Here is a 22,265-nt window from a genome sequence, read left to right as displayed (position 1 = left end):
TCTATGTAACATTTAAAATTATTATAAAAAATAAGAAAAATCATCAATCAGCATCTTAACTGATCAGCTGTTTGCGTTTTTATTTTGAGCACATTTCAAAGTTATTCCGTTTTTACACCTATTGAATAGTTAATATTTCCTCTGATCATAAGCCATCATCCCGTCGCAAAGATCCGGAGCCAGATAAATAATTTGCCTTTCACAACTCATGTGTATAGAAATATCACGACCTCTGCTTCTCAAATCTTCTAATGATCCAGAACATGATACGGAGCTAGAAAACTCACTGGATGATGGCTATAGTGATGCTTAGATAAATGGATTAGTTTAATTATACACAGATATTTTATTTTTATCCGTTATACTTTTTTATTACAGGATTGTTTCTTTCTTCTCATTTATAGCGTCGAATATGTAAAAAAACCCCAGCTGTTGCAATATCTGTAAATTATCGAGATAACGAAGAACCAGTGTTGCCGTACAAAAAAGCCTACACCAAAAGCGGCCTGTGACTGAAAAACTGTACTTACTGGAGTATAAATATGACTAAATAATGGTAAGTGTATGCAAAACTTAATTTAAGCTTAGCCTAACCAACAACTATTTGAGATATAAGATGTGAAACCAGTTTAACTAGCTAGGCTAGTAGAAGTATACTTCCCAAATTTTGCTTTATTCTTAAATTTATATAAAATAAATGAGCCTAACTTCATGAAATGTAATTGACTTTTTGCAGTAAGAATTTTGATGGGCGATTTGAAAGACTTTAAAATTCTACACCATATATGTAATACTTCTATATTGTTACAAAAAGCTAAGTACATTCCCAACATCAGAGTGCCGATATATTGCTGTTTACATGTTTTTGTTTTTGTATTCAAATGTAACAAAATTTAAGTTTTTCCTTGTCACACTTATGCTGCTACAATCACAACAATTTTATAGGCTGTCTTGCTTTGATTTCGCATCCAAAAAACATTGCGAGCATTTTCTATTAGCAATATAGGAGTATTACATATATGTTCTACACCTTTTTCAAGTGTACTTTAAAAACTATAAAATATTGTTCAGAAACGGCAAATTGTACTTTAGAATAATCATTTGTAATTCAGAAACGGTAAATTGGTAGCTCAGAAGTCGTAAAATGTACTTCAGAGTAGTCAAGTGCACTTCAGCCAACGTAATTTGTATTTCAGAATAGCAAATTTCAATTCAGAAACCGTAAATTGTACTTCAATATTGTAAATTGTATTTTAAAAAGCATTAATTGTATTTCAGAAACCACTTATAGTGCTTCAGTGACACTTAAAAAGTTTTATACTACACTTCAGAATTAGAAAATGCTGTTCAGTGGACGGCAAACCAATTTTTTGTACGTTCATTCTGAAACACATTTTACCTTTTCTGAAGTACAATTTACGTTTTCTGAAATACTATTTTCCGTTTCTGCAGTATAATTGACTATGCTGAAAGGCCACATTACGTTTTCTGAAGTACAATTGATTATTCTGAAATTAGTTTTACGGTTTCTGAAGTACAACTTACTATACATTACAGTACATTTTACAGCTTCTGAAGTACATTGACTATTCTGAAATCAATTTTACGGGTTCTGAAGTACAATTGACTATTCTGAAGCACAATTCACGTGCTCGGAAGTACACTTGGAAAAGGTGTAGATTTGGTGTAAAAATGTTATCAAAGTGCACCTAAACTAATCTTTCTGCTGATCAAATTTTAACAGAATACTGCTTAAAATAATGGTGGTAGAGCGCGTGGAAAAAAGTTTAGGAAGTAGCTGTGTGGGTTCCTGGCATAACCGAGAAAGTCGCTTTTTCTCGAAAATGAGTTAATGCTAAATTTGATATCTGTAAATATTAAAATTAAGGCCGTAATACCGACATTTCTTAACCATACAACTGCACGATCAAGTGTACTTTAAAAATAGATTATAACGGTCTTCCTGAAGATGAGTGCATAGAACTGGGTTTCAATTTGCAACTGGAGAAGTCTACACTTAAAGTTAAAAAAATAGTTCCCTGAAGTTCTTTCAGCCAGTAACTAGTGATAAACATTTCTGGTTGGGAACTAGACCTAAATTGCCAAATAAGTACAAGTTCGGTACTAACAAGATTTTGGGCTGGTATTTTTCATATTTAATTTGAGAAATATGTTAGCTACAAAAAAACTGCTACCAGCTTTAAAAATGTTAAGGCCGGGTTTCTCGATAACTGCTGTGTGTGATTTTTTTTTAGTTATACCGGGAAGCTACAGAATAGATTGTTTTGTTTTTGTTTCCTTTTTTTCAATCCGGCTATAATTGTCTGCACTTGACCCAAAAATGATTCGCAAACTTTTGTGTAATGCCTATTTATGTTGTGATCGTCAAGCAAACACTTACTTAGCAAATGTTTAACTAAGCTAATTTTGGATAATCATCATTAGTTTTGCGCACATATCGTATCTTCCGTTGTTTGTTCGACAGCGTGTTGACTTAAGCCATATTTAATGCGTAAACAAAGTAAATATTTACTGCAGTGAAAAAACGCTAAGTTTATAAATATTTTTAATTTTTATTTATTTTTGTACTACACACATACATACACGATAAATAAAACGCGACATATTTTCAAAAAAAGACAATTAATTTAAAAAATCAAGTTCAGTTCATTGTAAGCACCTACGTACGTACTTTTGAGCCGGTTTTTAAATACTAAATTTGAGGCTACCTTTTTTATTAGTTAATGGAAGGCTTGAGTCATCTAAAAGTGGTTTTGAAACGGAAAGCAAAAGTAGAAATTGAATGATCGTTAATTAATATTTTGAGCTTAGATTTTTTATTCCAATTAATTTTGTTATATTTATTCTTGTTTTTGTTCTTTATTTATTATTTTTAAATTTACTGCTAATTTGATTCCAGTTGCGCTTAACAAAAAAATCATTTGAATTTTAAAAACAGCTAAATAATATCAATATTTCGTTTATTGCTTTGGTAGCAGAAATTATTGAAAATTCGTAAACTTAAAAGAGATTAAATGTTGTAAGATGTTTGACTAGTTTTTTGGCTCTAACGTGCGGTTTTAATCTGCCTCAACCTTTTTTTTTATAGAAGGACCTTTTAGCGGGGCAAGGGTTTTCAGCCATTTTAACGCTTTTAGAAATCAGATAAATAAACCGAAGGAATTCAAGGGACTTAACAGGTTCCCTAACCCAGGCAAGGCTCTGGTGACCCCAAGCTTCTCATGGAGCTAGGGCGTGGGGAGCGGGATGACCTAGAGAGGTCAACGTTGTCATTTTTAATCATTACCATGATGGTCGGGCTAGGACCCTAACGGTGCTTCTTATCTACATATATCCAACAAAGAAACAGAAACATCGATAACACTCCCAAAACCTCCAGCGAGTGCCTTAATCGCTACGAAGGGAAGAAGATTTATTCGTAATTTTTTATCGAAGCCGAACTGCAATTAAGTCAAAAACTTTCACAAAATTCAAAAAATACGTGCATTATTTTGGTTGCCCGGGGTAGCCCGAGAATTTACGGATAGGAGCTAGCGAGCGTAAGGCTCAAAATTTCACGCCAATGAAGGTCAAGAGAGCTTGAAATTGTATAAAATAGACTGTGTAATATTTCCCATTTTCAAAAAATATTTTACAAAGATCATTCCTTGGTCTGTCAAATAAATTCCGACTCGGTGAATTCTAAGCTCAAAAATTAGCTATATTTAGTTATATGTGTATAAACTTTAACTTAGTCTTAGTGGATAAATTGGCCCTAGAGTTACCGGCAGAGGAAAGATCAAAGTGGTCATATTTAATCGTTCCTGAGATGGGCTAGTACCTTAATGGTGCTTGTTACCGGAACGCACCGGATCTTATCCTTTGGTGGTCAACATCGATAACACGCCACAAAACCTTCGTTTGCCCATTTTCGTTTTAACGGACGATTCTAAAATGGCTTGTAGAATAGAGCGCGAATCTTTGCCACACTCTCGACTATGCCCATATCTCTTTTCTGATGAAGAGGCATACCTTTAGCAACAAATCAAGGCGCGTATTACTTTTTACAGTCAGTGATCGAAACTCATATTTAAATTACAATAGCTGTGAAATTATTGATCGGATTGATGACATATGTGAATTAGCGACAAATAATACTCGTTAGATCCATAACTTATTATAATTTAAAAAAAGGTTTGACAGTTGAAAAGTTATCGTTTGAGCGAAATTGCACGGCTAACTAAGCGGTTGTGTATGAAAATTATGTTTGAACTCATATATCCCCTGAAGACGATCTCCGAAGGAGTTGAAATATATCGGGAAAAACAAAAAAAGAACTTTGCATTTTTTAATACACCTGATCTCGAGCCAGTTTTTACAAATTATGTTCTATAGAAATAATTCTCAGTTATGATCGTAAAACGTAATACGGACCCAAGTGTCGTTACTTAATGTAGAATGTGCTAACCTGTCGAGTTGGCATGGTGTTTCCCTAATTTTGGTACCGTGAGCTTGTATGTTACAAGGGAGATGTCCTATTAACTTGCACGCCTGAGACTCATCGAGGGTAGTATTTTTTAACACTGATTTAACAATTAGTTGGCATTTGCAGGCCTTTACAGTTTCTACGACGAATGTTGGGCCTGACGAGCTTCTCAAATATTTAAATTGAAAGGTATAGCTGGCACCTTGAAATACAACGGCATCCTAAGCTTCGGCGCTTTGAAGCTGCTTGCCATTTCGTCCTCAATAAATACAAACATTATTTTCCGTTGTTCTTGCCATTCGCATAAATTCACCGCCAGCTAATTAGACCTTTGGCACATCAGATTTTGTCACCATACAATAAATCTTCACAACAATGTTTGTATGAATGTGAATTGAGACTTTATATGTATATTAGTAAACTTTTGTTATATATTTTTATTTTTTTTTTTTTGTAAGAGCGATCATAAAATTCCAATAAAAAGTTCCTATAGAATTAAAATTCGCGTCACGTTCTCAATTCGTTCACTTTTAACCCTCAAAAGCTTGATTGAATATTCTTATGACAATTGCACTATAATGTACGAATTTAACGGCCACTTCTGGGTAACTCACCATTTTATTTAATTATTTTTAAACTTTTTTCTGTTTCTTTTAATCGCACACAAACTCAAATTAACTAAACAGCGCACTTTGCTCCAACTTAGAAAAACAGAATCGGCTGTTCTGTCAGCAAACTTAATTAATATTTGAATTTAGCACGCCTCCGTCGACTTTTAACTACAACTGCTTGTAAGTTGTCAATGTTATTTGCCTTTTATACTTCCTGTTGTGCAATTGAGCGCCTGAGATCTGACAAGGCAGACGATTTGCTGTTCTCAAAGTTACGCATGCGCTCAGCTGATCGACAGCTCAGCAATTGGCTGAGTACAAACTTGTAAGCTGGGTATAGAAACTTGTTTGCGTATTTTGAGTAAATCTTTAAAAAATTCTATCTTTTCACTCATATAATTTTGCTTTACTTTCTACTCCAGATTAACTGAGCGAGAGATTAATTGATTGTTTTTATTTTTATACCTTTCATGAACATGAAATGGTATATTAACTTTGGTCCGATGTTTGTAACGTTGAGAAATATAGAAGATAGACTCACCATTAAGTATACCGAATTGAACAGGGCGACGAACTGAGTTGATATAGCCATGCCCGTCTGTCCGTCCGCCTGTACGTCCGTCTGTCTGTTTGAACGCAAGCTAGTCCCTCAAATTTTGAGATATCTCAATGAAATTTGGCACAAGGATGTGTTTTGTATTATATAAGACATTTTTCGAATCCGGTAGGATCGGACCACTATAACATATATCTCCCATACAACCGATCGTTCAGATAAGACGATTTTAGTCATTCCTGCCGCAATTTAGAAAGTATAAACGTTAAACTCGGTGATATATATTCTAATATATCATAAAAGATATCCTGAAAAAATCACTTTGATCGGAGCTATATATAGTTATATCCCATACAAACGATCGTTCAGATAGAAAATTTTTGGCCATTTCTCCTTTAATTTAGAAAGTAGAAACTTGAAACTCGGTGATATATATTTTAATATATCATAGAAGATTTTTTGAAAAATTTACTTTGATCGGAGCTATATATAGTATATATCCCATACAACCGATCGTTCAGATAGAAACATTTTTGGCCATTTCTCACTTAGTTTCCAATATAAAAACTTGAAACTTGGTGATATATCTTCTAATATATCATAGATTTCCTGTAAAAATCATTTTGATCGGAGCTATATATAATATATATCCCATACAACCGATCGTTCAGATAAGGGGTTTTTTTGCCATTTTGTATTTTATATTTATCTTAAAAATCGTTTAGGTATGTACATCTGTTCATTATATATTTCTTATCTTATACATTCGATTATTTGGAGATTACGAACGGGATAAGATTATTGTTCAGCCCCATTCATGAAAGGTATGTAGTCTTCGGCACAGCCGAAGACAGTCCCGTCCTTACTTGTTTTATTTTGGTTTTGCTCACAAACATCCACCAAGTACATACCTTGTCAAACAATACTAAATTTAGAAGCGCTACTTAGTGAATATCCTGCGTGGGCGTGTGGGAGTAGTCACATCTTATAAGTAAAAACAAGTTAATTAGTTTTTTAATTTAAATTTCAAAACAAATAAAAAGCATGACAACGTGTATGGGAAAATATATTTGTACCTGCATGTAATCTAATTTATATTAGCTGGGCTAGAAAATCATCCAATTCGTTTGCAATACACCACCTCTGTAGAAGCGCAATAAATTGTAATTGTAAACTCTGGAGGTGTAGATGCTATTCAAATATGGCACTTGAAAGGAATGCAGCGACTGTTGCTGCATCCCATAATTGCTTGAAGGTTACTGCGTTCTTCGTGTAGGGGTTTGTAGAAATTGCATGCAAGCTTTGTCTCTCTATACCTTCCCAGAAGGTTGAAAAGTGCCTTTTTTAAGAAGCTCGCTTTAATATTTGACTCTATACTCATGCTCAGCAAAAGGCTACGCAATCGCCATGAAATCATCAGAACTATGAAAGTGCCTTATACGGGGTGAAGTGTTGCTTCCCGTGAAGTCTACGGCGTCTATTGACACAAATTGAATGACGAGATCGCTTTATGTAGACATGAATAGAGTAATAGTATTGGGGAGGATATTTGTTAGTTAGGAATAAAAAGAGCCAAACCTGTCTCTTGAAAAAGTTTCTTCGAAAACCTGGAAGGGTGCAATGAATTCGCAATGCCGCGATTGCAAATGAATTCGTTACCTTACCGTCAGTGATTGCTGGCCTTAGACGGTTGCTAGTCACCTCCCTGTGAGCTAAAGAAATTGTCTGTCATCTTGACCAGAAAACATATGTTCTGCAGCTCTAAAGATCTCGGTTATTGTTGTTTTATTAGTGTTTCGCCCCCAGCCAATGGGTGCGACCTTTCACGAACAAACTTGATATCCATCAAAAGAAGTTCGAAGAAAAGGCGTAGGTTTCTCATGAAAAGATGGATGGTGCCATGTGGAGACACATTACATGTACATGTAGGATATATGTATATTAAGTATATCGGGATTGATTCTGGAGAAGTATGAGTTAACCTGTTAATCAAGAAGTGTGCTTTCCTCTTCTGCAAGAATTGGTTATTTCACTCTGTGAAGGCGGCGTTAACCAGGCATGACTCGGCCAAATAATTTACCGACCGTGTTTTGAGAAGATTGAGGACCTCCTCGTGTTTCATATTTTCCTGGGAGGCGGGGCTGCAGTGCCTTGGGAGGTTATTTCTAGATGGCTACTCCCCACCTACGCCAACTACTTGAATTTGAGGGACATATCATACCTGCAAAACCGTAGCTATGTTATCCGAAGGAATTATCAAGGGCTGATGTTAGCCCCATCTAGAAGTATATCTTTGCTACGTAGCGAGTCTTTTAATGAATAGAAACCTGCATCGATATTAGGTATTGATTCTAAAACTGTGCAAGAGAGCTGGCCTAACCTATAAGTTATAATCATAATTTGACATATGTACCTCCAAGAAGATTCAAACCTAGCTTTTCTTCCAATAAACTTCCAGAAATAAACTCGGAGGGCTTTGCCTAATCACTGCCAAGCGCCGACACAGTCTAGAGAAACGTGCGCAGAGTAAACCAGGGTCGTAAGACTAGCGACGACTTTGGCTTGAGTTATCGCACCAAACTTGCTTTTGAGTGAGAAAATCTTACTTTCACAGTAAAAGATTTGACAGGGCGTATGAGTAACCTATTGAATATGAAAATGATAAAAAGGTGATAGAGAATTATTGAAATAAAATAAAATATAAAAATACATGTAGAAACGTGTTCTTCTTCATCTTGCGAAGGTCCCCGAAGGTTTTGGAGAGTATTATTGATGATGCTGGTCATTTGCGGGTTATTGATCCTTTACGTTTTGGAAATTAGCACCATTAAGGTTTTATCACGACCATCTTGGGAGCAATTTGATATGGCCTCATCGAACCTTTAGGTCCCCTCTTACGAGGGGGGGGGGGGGACATTCTAAGCAACTTAACCGGCCGGGCTAAGAGGAGAGATAAAAAAAGCAATGGGAACATTAACCCGCTGGCCGGGAGGAGAGGTAAAAAAAAATAGGAACCTTATATACATGCGTAGGAGATTCAAGCAGGGTAATGCATTCTAGCTAGCATCAAGATTATTATAAACGAGTTTGGCGGAGGGAATCAATAGGGCAATAAACTTGCTAATACCAACCGAAACGCCTGTAAACTCTTAAGGTACTTAATGGACTTGCTTGGTGTGCTTAAATAGAACAAGGAGGAGCTTTGTTATGAAACCAAACAATACCGCAGTGCACGTTCTTACTGAGCTCTGTTGGTCTGATGCTCCAACGATGTCGTATACTAAGAACTTCACTTTGCAGAAGATGCTGCTGGATGACGAGGACTCGATTCATTTCTTCATTAGTCGATCTCCAAGAAGACAAAGCTACTTCGATTCATAAGCGGGATATGCAGCACAACTTATAATTTTTTTTTCATTCATTTACCTATTGTTTTACAAATATTATCTAAAATATGTTTTTTTTTTTTTGGTCTACAAATAACTAGTTATGTAATTTCCATTCTTTTTTATTCAAGTATTACTAAGTTTCTTTCATTCGCCTCCTTAAGCTTGAAAAATGTATCATTCCGAAATTTAAAATTACTTCTAAGCATGTTTCTTAAAAATTTCGTTTATATAATTTATTTTCATTAATTAAGTTTTTACTTCATCCAGCAACTTAAAGAAGAACCCTAATTCTCTGCGATTTATGATAAGACATCAATCAACCAAATAGTTTGCGAATTCAAAGAAATATGTATATGAAATCTTTAGTATCTGTGCTCATGGTATGATGGTGCTAGGGATGTTACGAATGTCTATTTTAAATACACAGATATTTATATGGATGCGGATATCAGATATTTCAAATAAAAAAGTTTCTATAGCACAACCAGCTTTCTTTTCGGATCCGGTTATATTTAATTGTTTTTGTTGTTGTATTAACGATAAAAGCACTCCCCGAAGGTTTTGGAGATTGCTATCGATGTTGATGGTTCGTTCCGGTAACAAACACCAATAAGCTACTAGCCCGACCCTCTCGGGAACGATATGACCGCATTAAACCTTCTAGGCCATCCCGCAATGAGTTTACCGGTTTTGGAATCGGAATTTACAAATTTCCCACAAAGTAAATTTAGAATCGAAACTCAAGTCAGAAGTAGAATCAGAAATATAAATGTGATATGATTAATTTACATTGACGTCTACGTGTCAATCGGTATCTCATCACTGAGTAGAAAAAATGTTGAGACAAATATTTTTTTTTTTTATATTTTCTGTTTTGCTAATACAAAGACGAAAAAGGTTTACATTTTCGTTAGCTCTATATATTTTTCCTTTGAACATTTATACTTATCGACTTTCGGTATGCATCCGATTCCAAACAGTTAGAACCGAAATCGAAATCGAAATACTTAATCAATCGGAAACACAATCGAAACTATAATATCGCCACTCGCCAACGGCACAAAACGAAATTTAATGATGACCGGCACGCGAATGCGTGAAGACGCCCCGCTATGAAGATATTCTTAACGACTCCCGATTATGGCAGCAGGGAAATAGGGAGGACCACATCTTATATCTTCCTTCATTTACGTTGGTGCTGCCGATTTTCACAAAGATAGGAATACTATAATGTTTTTCTACGAGTCACGAATATCCGCTACAATCCTAGGATCGCCTTAAGAGATCAATAACTGTTTTTAGCTGCTTATTAAATCTAAAATCTTCAGACACATACCAAAATAGATTTTTTTTATCGTTTTGCTTAGTATCTTGACCATTTTAGGTGCTTTCGCAGAATTTTATCTCCACCAGTTTGTGACTAATCAAGATTTCATATATTTTGTTTTTGCTAAATGTCTCGTCAAATTTGTTGGGTATTGCTCACACAGCAAATGAGCTACGATGCTTATAATGTATTTACATGTAAGACCGGCTTTTTAATGATTAATCCCACAATTTAAACGGGTATAGCAAAATCAGCCTTTGGTAGCTTATATCTCCTGACGGCAATACTTTTTCGTTCTTATAAATAGGTTAGGTTAAAAGGGCGTTCGCGTGAACTTCCCATACTTAAACTTGGATATATTTTCGTCCATTTTCGCTTGGCTTACAAGCGGAATATGAAAAACTTTCTTGAGCGTTTTCTTTTGATCTGGATAATGTGCTTATACCAAGTGTAGCTCAACTGGATTAACTTCACATTAACTGCTTACTTATTATTATTTAATTTTTATTGTTATTTTTTTTTATTTCTTCGACAAATTTAATAAAGTGGACACTTTGTTTTCGCCCATACAAACAAGCAATTTTATACATTTTTTTTTTTGTCTATGGCTCATTCCACAGTAGTCGATACTATAAAGAAGTTCAACTGTCACAACTGAAAACCAAAATTTACTGATTTTATCACAATGGAATGTGTTAGAATTTTGGATATTACCGCTTACTACCTCAGTTATTCTTAAATTGACCAGCAGGGATATATCCAAATTGAAAGCTGGGCTCGAATCGTAACATACGATCACGGATCGGCAACCATACGAAAGAATAATTACGTGATATGTCAAACCTATAAACAAAATGGGATTATAACATACGATAGCAAACTGAACGTAATTTATTTTAAATTCACAATAAATTTTACGATCACATTAGGTTGGATTGTATTTTTAGCTCACAATAGGTTTTGAAGCGTTAAATTGTTTGCCAAATATATAAAAAATTAAGTAAATAACTGCGATGGATCCAATTTTATTCTTTTGTTTGAGCTTCAGTAATAGCGAAGGTGATGAAAAGATATTCTAAAGCGGTTAAGAGAGCACAGTAACCCTTTGGACTTGTCGAACAAAGCACAAGCATATCATTTATGAATTAGTTCTTTGTAATAAAAAATTATTGTCGTTTCTTGAAGAGATTTCGCTTAACTTAAAAAGCTTTTAGTTACTTTCTGGAGAAGTTAAATTTGAAGCAAGCCGATACCAAAGCGGGTGTCGCGCTATGAATTCCGCCAATATTTCCTTTTAGCTTGAATTAAGATTGTTTGAATTCGACCTCTTAATAATAAGAGTTTGAAATTTGTTATATTTTATTTATTCATCTATTTTAACAATTTTTTTACATTTTCAATGAAATTTGTGTGTATACGATCGTCAGTTTGTGTTCGAATGAAAGTGGAACGTAACGTATACGTTCAGTCACTCGTCACGTAGATTGCGATCCATAATTAAGATCGAAGTAGTACGTTCACGTCCCAGACTTCCACCTTGCTTTTAAATACTTTTTGTTTTGTCTATCCGATCTTAGATTTGCGTTGAATATACGATTCTATAACAATCTAAGATTTGAACCCTAAAGGTATGTTGAAGTATCACATCAATCTCCGTGGAATGGACCCTATTCTTTTTTCAAATGTTTTGCTTTTATTTATTTATTTTTTGTCCACATTTACTCTATGTATAAATCAACTGGTGGTTTGCACACATACCAACAAACATATTCCGATATGACAGCACATCAGGCATAAAAACTGAACAACAACAGCAACAAATCGCTTACAATTTTGGCTTCATATTGCGTAGGTGTTAAAACAAGAATCGCCAAGCCATGTGGATAAGCAAAAAAAACGATTGAAATAGAAGGCATAGAAGTATAAAATTCATTCATTACAAGCAGAGGCTTTAATGGCTTCATTATGCATCCAATTAAGAGGATCGCGATTCAGATAACTTGAGACAGGTTACGATTGCGATGTAAACACGTGCGCTACAAAACTTTACGCTTCTACTTCACTTAGTCTATTTTCATTTTCTTGAGTTCCAATAATCACTAATTTAAAGACACTCATCCTAGGCCCACAAGTTATAGAATCCTTCATGCTACTCAGCTGTGGCTTTAGAGCATCGAAAAGTTCTCGATTTTACGGCATAGCAATAGGAGCTTTGAGTACTTAGATTATGGAGGGAACACTTCTATGCTCTCCTAAATGTAGACAACGATTTACCGCACAGAGATGACGAACCCGATCCCGCAATCGATGATGATGGAATAAATGTCCCCCCACCTGAATATGACGAAATCAGTATAGCAATAACCAAATTGAAAAACAAGAAGGCCGCGGGCGCTGATGGATTGCCTGCGGAACTATTCAAATACGGCGGCTTGGAGTTGGTAAGGCGCATAATATGGGCGGACGAGTGCATGCCCGACTACTGGAATCTAAGTGTTCTTTGCCCAGTCCACAAGAAGGGGGTTACTGCAAACTGCACCAACTATAGCGGAATCAGCCTTCTTAATATCGGATATAAGGTCGTGTCAAGTGTATTGTGCGAAAGATTGAAGCCCACCGTGTATCAACTGATTGGACCTTATCAGTGCGGCTTCAGACCTGGTAAATCTACCATCGACCAAATTTTCACAATGCGCCAATTCTTGGAAAAAACCCGCGAAAAAAAAAATCTACACACATCACCTCTCCGCCGATTTTTAAGCTGCCTTCGACAGCACGAAAAGGAGCTGCTATATGGTGCAGGAGACCATGATAACAGCAGATGAAGCGGCACTGGGAGTGGTCGAGAGAAAAGTTCTTCGAAAGACTTATGGACCTCTACGCGTTGGCGATGGCGAGTACCGAAGAAGATTTAACGATGAGCTATATACATCAACATAGTCCAGCGAATTAAAACGCAGCGGCTGCGCTGGCTAGGCCATGTTATGCGAATGAAAGAAGACGCTCCGGCCAAGAAAGTGTTTCTATCGGAACCCACTCCGTTGGAAGGGCCAGGTGGAAAACGATTTAAATTCCCTTTGTGTGACCAATTGGCGCCGGTCGGCAGAGAGAAGTAGCGACTGGCGCGCCTTGTTGGACGGCCATAACCGTTTAATCGGTTAAGCACCAATTAAGTAAGTAAGTAATAGGAGCTTTGCTTTGACCGAAGTATAGCCAAGTTAGGACAGGTCACTATTCATAGTGAAATGATTGTGCTGCATAACTTAACAGCTCGGGGGTGCCCTACCCATCTTGAGGAAATTGGGCTGAGCCGTTTTCTGTGCGTTATCCCCACTTCCTTTACACTTCCCTAAGCTTGTTAGGGTTATATCATAGTAAGACCATCTATACTTGTTGCTACCCTGCAATCTTCTTGGTTTAGTCGAAAATCGGTTTGATTAAAAATATATAAAAAGGAATTTAGAAACAACTAACCAGATATTTAAGTGTTTACTTAATCAAAAAAAGATATGAATTGTATGAATCTGCAAGGCAGATGAGTTTTCACTGAGAGGTTTTCAGGGCTGAAACACACTCGGAGTGCTTGCTAAACACTGCCGAGAGAGGACCCGTCTTAGAAAAATTTTCTTCTAATTGAAAAAACTTGTTTTTAAATTTTTGATGTTGCTTTGCCTGGGGTGTGAACTCAGGATCTCCGGTGTGGTAGGCGGAGCACGCTACCATGGCACCACAGCGGCCACGGACGGCGATATTACTTAATGAGTGAAATAATTTACTAGCGAATTAGGAAATGTATGCCATTTTAAGATTGATACGTGGGTGAATGAGTGTAAACTGGAGGAACTTTCGATTGTTTGTATCCCATTTAGGAGAACGTCTCTCATTTAGTATTCTGAATTGAATTGTTAGACTTTTTTTTTTCTGGTAGGGTGAAGTATGGAATGGTTAGCTCGAAGTTATTGAAAGATTTTCTGTGATACCTGCCCAAAGTTGGTATGGCGGCGAACTGGTTTCAATATTGTGCTATCTTCAGTGTCATTTTGCGTTCTCAAAAATCGAAAATTTGTTCGAATACGAGGACTGGTAAAACAAGGATGCAAATTGAAAAATGCTCATAAAATGCTAACAGTTACTTTGTAATTTGTATTTATTAGCATGGAAATACTTCAGAAGCTAATATATTTTTAAAAATGTTATGTAACACCAATTCGAAAATAATTTGTTCAAAGCCTACTATGTCGTTACTAAAAAACTTATTGGCAGTTCTAAATTTGTAGAACTTTCCAGAACCATTTGTTGCGGACAATGAAACCGCTGATATTTTTTACAAACCATTAAGCTGTTTTCTTCAGTTCTGGCAATATATAATTGCCCATAGTTAGAAACTTAGTGTGAGCTAGAGCTGATTGTGTCTTTCCTGCAAATGCTGTTAAAAGGGATTCCCATTCTTGAGGCAAGCAGCCAGTATCCAGTGATGGTGGCAGTGATCCTAAAGGTTTTTATCCTTGACCTATTCAGTTCATCCCCTGTTCTCCGACTATCGTGATTCGGCCAGATATTCTCGATTATCTTGCAGGTGTCCGAGGAGTACCAGTTGAAGACTGCTAACTCCTTAAATCTGCTATGTATGCTTCTTTTGATTGATTTAAGTGGATGATGCATCTTGACCACCTCTGCGGCCTTGATTTTGCTGTGGTCAGCTATATTTGCGAAGTTAGAAGCGATCTCTTACGGCTGCTGACGGCCTTAGACGAATTTATGAAGGAGTTAAGCGCCATGAGCACTGCTTGGTTAATTGAGTAAGTGTACACCTCGCAAAAACAGGTGGTTTTATTCGGGATGCGTGAAATCGGATCTGGGTTAATTGGATGGAAAATTTATTTTGATACTTTTTTGAAATTTTAAGAAAATTCAAAATCCCATGAAAAGAAGTGCAGAACTGGGAGAAAAGACCAACTTTTTCTTTATTCATTGTGGGTAAGACAGGTGTGATACAAAAGCTTATAAAAGTACTTCTATAAATCCAATGCTGCTAAGCTCTCGAGAGCGTTGCTTATAAATATTCCACACATTTAGGATAAAAAATATATATGTAGAACAAGTATGTACCTAATGGTATAAAGGAACAACAACAAAACGGCAATACTTACAGACCAATTGCAGCGCTAACCGCGGGGCATTCATATGGCGAGTGGATTAAGGCATCTGCCTTTACACTAGTACAAAGTATGAATGTCGGAGATTTCGGGTTCAATACTCAGCCCCCGAAAAACTAGCTGATGAAGAAGTGAAATTCAGAAACTTGTCCTAGTAACCATCGCCGTTTGTAAACTTTGTAATTTTTCTCTAATATCAATAACAAGAAGAATTGTATGAAGCAATATGGGCATGCTCCACTAATTAAATACAGATAATGACACAAAAAATAAAATAAAATGAAAAGATATATAGCCCGAAATACGGTATAAAGAAAGAAATAATTTTGGGAAATTTATTTAGGCAATTTAATTATTAGTACATTAAGATAATGAAATATTTTTTAGTACAACGAACAGATGTCATAACCATTGTGGTTTATATAATACTAATTTACTTACATATATATAGTTCTATATCTTAAGCTGTGTTTCAAAAAACAAAAAAAAAAAACAAAAATAGATGAGAGTGAAGTAGAAACAGAAATGTTAAGGAGTATAGAGAAATATGTAGATATCAAAAGTGCCAATAGATAAAGATAAAAAGCTCAAGTGCTATCACTAGAGAAAAAACTATAAAGAATCTGTTTATAGTTGTTTTGGTTTAGAGAGTTTCTTACAGCAGTAGGAATAGAATTCCAGAGACGTATGGTTTTGACGAAAAACAACCTAGTATACTCCACGTAGTTAAAAATAGGGACAGCTAAGGTGCATGATCTAGTCGATTTATTAAAGACTATTTTATCCTACAAGTACAGCGGCGTCTATGTTGAAATAAGATGGAAAAGAAAAATGCTGCTCCTAGCCTTATGGTAATCAAATAGATTGCATCCTAAAACTCGATTTCTCCATTCAGATATATGGTCGAACTTGCCCAGTCCATAAACAAACACGTAGTTTGATTATACACAACCTCAATTTTATGAGCCGACCTTGAGTCTAGCTTGTTGTAAACTAACTTAGAATACGTAATGATTGGGACAATGAGTTGGATGGCAAGTTTTTTCCTAATTTGAAGAGGGGTATAGGGCGCAGTTTGCCTCAAATTACGAAGAGTCACATATACCTTACCCACTACTGTGTTAACATGATCGATCGCAGTGAGGCTCGAGTTCAACACAACTCCAAGATTTTTAGCTTTATTGACGGTTGTTATAACAGCGTTCCCGATGCTTATTTTAGGTATTTCAAGCCTCGAAGCGTCCTTTTTCGCAATGGGCAAGGAGTACGATTTTCCAGCATTGAGGCACAGGCCATAGTTATTCGCCCAACCAAATATCGCCGATAAGTCACTATTGAGTTTAAGGCAAAGATAAGGAGTAGCACTAAAGTCACCAGCCAAGTACAGCTGAATATCATCAGCATAAGCGTGCATATTTACATATCTGCATACATTGAACACATCAGTAATAACAAGTAAGGAAGGTTAAGTTCGGGTGTAACCGAACATTACATACTCAGTTGAGAGCTATGGTGACAACATAAGGGAAAATAACCATGTAGGAAAATGAACCGAGGGTAACCCTGGAATGTGTTTGTATGACATGTGTATCAAATGAAAGGCATTAAAGAGTATTTTAATAGGGAGTGGGCCATAGTTCTATAGGTGGACGCCATTTAGGGATATCGCCATAAAGGTGGATCAGGGTTGACTCTAGAATTTGTTTGTACGATATGGGTATCAAATGAAATGTGTTAATGAGTATTTTAAAAGGGAGTAATCCTTAGTTCCATAGGTGGACGCCGTTTCGAGATATCTCCATAAGGTGAACCAGGAGTGACCCTAGAATTTGTTTGTACAATATGGGTATCAAAAAAGAGGTGCTAATGAGTATTTTAAAAGGGAGTGATCCTTAGTTCCATAGGTGGACGCCGTTTCGAGATATCGCCATAAAGGTGGACCAGGAGTGACCCTAGAATTTGTTTGTACGATATGGGTATCAAATTAAAGGTATTAATGACGGTTTTAAAAGGGAGTGGTGGTAGTTGTATAGGTGGTCGTTTTTTCAAGATATCGCCATAAAGGTGGACCAGGGGTGACTCTAGAATACGTTTGTACAAAATGGAGTATTTTTAAAGGGAGCGGCCTTAGTTCTATAGATGGCCGCCGTTTCGAAATATCGCCATAAAGGTGGACCAGAGGTGGCTCTATAATGTGTTTGTACGATGTGGGTATCAAATTAAAGGTATTAATGAGGGTTTTAAAAGGGAGTGTTGTATAGGTAGCCGCCTTTTCGAGATATCGCCATAAATGTGGACCAGGGGTGACTCTAGAATACGTTTGTACAATATGGGTATCAAACGAAAGGTGTTAATGAGTATTTTTAAAGGTAGCGGGCCTTAGTTCTATAGGTGCCCGCCTTTTCGAGGTATCGCAATAAAGGTGAACCAGGGGTGACTCTAGAATGTGTTTGTACGATACGGGTATCAAATTAAAGGTATTAATGAGGGTTTTAAAAGGGAGTGGTGGTAGTTGTATAGATGGTCGCCTTTTAGAGATATCGCCGTAAAGGTGGACCAGGAGTGACTCTAGAATGCGTTTGTACAATATGGGTATCAAACGAAAGGTGTTAATGAGTATTTTAAAAGGGAGTGGGCCTTAGTTCTATAGGTGGACGCCGTTTCGAAATATCGCCATAAAGGTGAACCAGGGGTGACTCTAGAATGTGTTTGTACGATATGGGTATCAAATTAAAGGTATTAATGAGGGTTTTAAAAGGGAGTGTTGTATAGGTGGCCGCCTTTTCGAGATATCGCCATAAATGTGGACCAGGGGTGACTCTAGAATACGTTTGTACAATATGGGTATCAAACGAAAGGTGCTAATGAGTATTTTTAAAGTTAGCGGGCCTTAGTTCTATAGGTGGCCGCCTTTTCGAGGTATCGCAATAAAGGTGGACCAGGGGTGACTCTAGACTTTGTTTGTACGATATGGGTATCAAATGAAAGGTGTTAATGAGTATTTTTAAAAGGGAGTGGGCCTTCGTTCTATAGGTGGTCGCCTTTTCGAGATATCGCCATAAAGGTGGACCAGGGGTGACTCTAGAATGTGTTTGTACGATATTGGTATCAAATTAAAGGTATTAATGAGAGTTTTAAAAGGGAGTGGTGGTAGTTGTATATGTGAAGGCGTTTTCCAGATATCGACCAAAATGTGGACCAGGGTGACCCAGAACATCATCTGTTGGATACAGCTAATTTATTTATATATGTAATACCTGCAAAGATTTCAAGGGTTTTTTATTTCGCCCTGCAGAACTTTTTCATTTTCTTCTACTTAATATGGTAGGTGTCACAACCATTTTACAAAGTTTTTTCCAAAGTTATATTTCGCGTCAATAAACCAATCCAATTACCATGTTTCATCCCTTTTTTCGTATTTGGTATAGAATTATGGCATTTTTTTCATTTTTCGTAATTTTCGATATCGAAAAAGTGGGCGTGGTCATAGTCGGATTTCGTTCATTTTTTATACCAAGATAAAGTACGTTCAGATAAGTACGTGAACTAAGTTCAGTAAAGATATGTCGATTTTTGCTGTAGTTATCGTGTTAACGGCCATGCGGAAGGACAGACGGACGACTGTGTATAAAAACTGGGCGTGGCTTCAACCGATTTCGCCCATTTTCACAGAAAACAGTGAACGTCATAAAATCTATGCCCCTACCAAATTTCAAAAGGATTGGTAAATTTTTGTTCGACTTATGGCATTAAAAGTATCCTATACAAATTAAATGAAAAAGGGCGGAGCCACGCCCATTTTGAAATTCTCTTTTATTTTTGTATTTTGTTGCACCATATCATTACTGGAGTTGAATGTTGACATAATTTACTTATATACTGTAAAGATATTGTCACGGATATTAGCATCACTAAATTATCCCATCACTAAGGCGATGCTAAGGCCATGCCAAGCAGTATTTACGTTAATAATTAAATCAAGTATACACATATATAAGGCAGCCCAGAGAGATGTCACACACAGATGCATTTACTTATATGCCTATGTGCGCGCGAGAGACTGTAAACTACAAACATTCACATCAATAATTCAATCTTTATGTATCTACATAAACGAATAAATAATTGCGTCTACACATATGTACGTATACGAGCAGCGGAGCGGCAATGCACAAACACATGCATATATCTTATCTGAGTTGTCACAAGAGAGAGCAATAATTTGTGCACGTAGTTGTGGCTGGCGATTTTGTAGCCGAAACAACTAGTAAGTTCTGGAAATCAAAGAGCCTAGAAGTATGCAGCGTAAACTATAAAAGCGGGGCAAGCGAGTAAGAAGTAATTCAGTTTGATTTGAGATTTGGATTAAGCGCTATCTAGCGAGTTATAGCAGTATTATTTTGAATAGTAGAGTTTCATTTGAGCTGTCAATCAGTTTGGTTATTAAGTAAGCTATTCGTTGCAAAGTACAAGTGTTACTGTGAAGTACTTGAATAAAGGCCATTTTGCATTATTACATATTGGAGTTATTTATTCAACAGTTTAGCGATACGAACTTAGCAGAGGGTTGCAAATAAGAGGAATTGCAAGAAAATTCGTTACAATTGGTGTCAGAGGAGGAATTGTTGAATAAATTCCAGAGGACAACAAGGACATGGCAAAGTTCAGTGAATTAAAGATCCAGCAACTAAAGAAGGAGTTGGAGAACCGTGCATTGAATACAAGTGGCGTTAAACACGAACTTCAGGCACGGCTAAGAGAGGCAATGGAAGCAGAAGGAATTAACGTGGAAGAGTATGTCTTTCATCTTGATGTCGACGAGACAACAAAAATTGAAGAGAAAAACGAAACATCGCAGACAGTTACGAGCACAGACTTGAACGTGATATTGGCTGCAATATCTGCTCAAACATCGACAGTAACATCCAAGATGGAAGCACAAGAGATGCGTATTTCAGAAATGTCGACACAGATAACATCCAAGATGGAAACACAGCTCGAAGAACAGAAGACATATATGGCATCCCAACTGGAAGAGCAGAAGACATATATGGCATCCCAACTGGAATCACAGGAGGCACGTATTTCAGATATGACGTCGCAAGTGTCATCTCAACTGGAAGACCAAAAGACATATATGGCATCTCAATTGGAAGCGCAAGAGGCAGGTATATCTGAAATGTCGGCAGAAATTTTGGAACAGGTATCATCAAAACTGGAAGCGCAGGATGCAAAAATGGCTCAATTTCAGGCAGAAGTAGATGATTTAAAAGGTCGTATGGAGCAGTTACAACTAAATCGCCCAGCTGTTTCAGCAAGTAATCGAAAGGTAAAGACACCATCCTTTGATGGTTCTGTTCCTTTTCAGGTCTTTAAGCTACAGTTTGAGAAGACCGCAGCAGTGAACCAATGGAATGCTGAAGATAAAGTTGCAGCTCTGTTCGTGGCACTGAAAGGGCCTGCCGCGGAAATCTTACAGACCATCCCAGAGTACGAGCGGAACCACTACGAAACTTTGATGAGCGCTTTAGAGAGACGTTACGGAAGCGAGCATAGGAAACAGATATTCCAAATTGAGTTGCAAAACCGCTACCAAAAAGCAAATGAGACATTGCAGGAGTTTGCTTCAGATATTGAAAGATTGGCTCATCTTGCAAATGCGGACGCACCCGTGGAATACACTGAAAGGGTAAAAATCCAGAGCTTCATAAATGGCATACGAGATGTGGAAACGAAGCGGGCTACATATGCGAATCCAAAGCTAACGTTTGCTGAAACGGTATCGCATGCACTGACTCAGGAAACAGCCTCACTTTTTAGTAAGCCAGCGTACAAAGCTCATCGCGTGGAAGTGGAAAAGCCAGACTGGGTAGATGCAATTTTGGAAGCATTGAAGGGTACGCAGCAGAAGAATAATGATGCAGTCAAATGCTTTAAGTGTGGAAAGCCAGGGCATATTGCGCGTTATTGCAACACCAACCCTAACAGTTCCAACAATGTGGGTGGTCGTAAACGCAGAGCAGAAGGAGATGAGCAAATCTCCAAGGCAAATCAATCGTTAAACTAAAGCGAGTCAGCAGCAAGGGGCGACAGCTGTCTCCCTCAATTGAATGCCCCATAATCTCTATCTCACAAATTGGAAGAAGGTCGAGCAATCTTACTGTCGGAGGACATGTGGATGGAAAGGAACGTTTACTGACTGTAGATACGGGTGCATCTCATTCCATCATTCGAGCGGATTTAGTCAACAAGAAGATAAGACCATTGCATGGAGCAATATTGCGTACAACCACTGGAGAAGACACCCAGGTAATTGGAGAAGTAGAATGTGAAGTAGCAATTGGGAACGTCACGATACTACACAATTTTATAGTGGCAGGAATTCTTGATGAAATCATAATTGGAGTGGACTTCTTAATCAACCAAGGCATCAAAATCGATATGCAAAGCAAGACGATGCGATATAAGAACATGGATGTGCCACTTAATTTCGGCTACGAGGGAGGCTACAGCAGTAAACGAGTGCTGGTGGAAGAGAGTCAGCAAATACCACCAAAATCAGAAGCAGTCATCTGGGCAAAGGTTGATGGAGATTGTGGGACAAACAAATTGTGGGTTGTCGAAGCAGCAAATAAATCAGCACTGAATATACTTGTAGGAAAAACCCTGGCTATGACAAAACAAGATGGACGTATTCCGGTAAGAGTACTCAATGAGTTCAAGTCACCATTCAATTTGAC

The 22,265-nt window shown here is 37.1% G+C and overlaps 1 protein-coding gene and 1 long non-coding RNA gene across 3 annotated transcripts in view; one reads left to right on the top strand and one right to left on the bottom strand.

The window, feature by feature from the left end:
- aspr (asperous) overlaps positions 1–5,284 on the bottom strand; it is a 34,373-nt gene extending 29,089 nt beyond the window's left edge. For both annotated transcript variants that reach the window (XM_067780002.1, XM_067780003.1), the window contains exon 1: positions 5,101–5,284. In XM_067780002.1, the coding sequence (XP_067636103.1) occupies positions 5,101–5,103 (3 nt within the window). In that variant the 5' untranslated portion in view covers positions 5,104–5,284. The remainder of the gene's footprint in view (positions 1–5,100) is intronic.
- LOC137248971 (uncharacterized) overlaps positions 414–22,265 on the top strand; it is a 45,480-nt gene continuing 23,628 nt past the window's right edge. The window contains exon 1 of the long non-coding RNA XR_010952227.1: positions 414–556. This is a non-coding gene — a long non-coding RNA (uncharacterized lncRNA). The remainder of the gene's footprint in view (positions 557–22,265) is intronic.

This window comes from Eurosta solidaginis, chromosome 4 (genome assembly GCF_040869045.1).
Source record: "Eurosta solidaginis isolate ZX-2024a chromosome 4, ASM4086904v1, whole genome shotgun sequence".
Lineage (NCBI taxonomy): Eukaryota > Metazoa > Arthropoda > Insecta > Diptera > Tephritidae > Eurosta > Eurosta solidaginis.
This window is presented reverse-complemented; position numbering and strand designations above follow the sequence as displayed.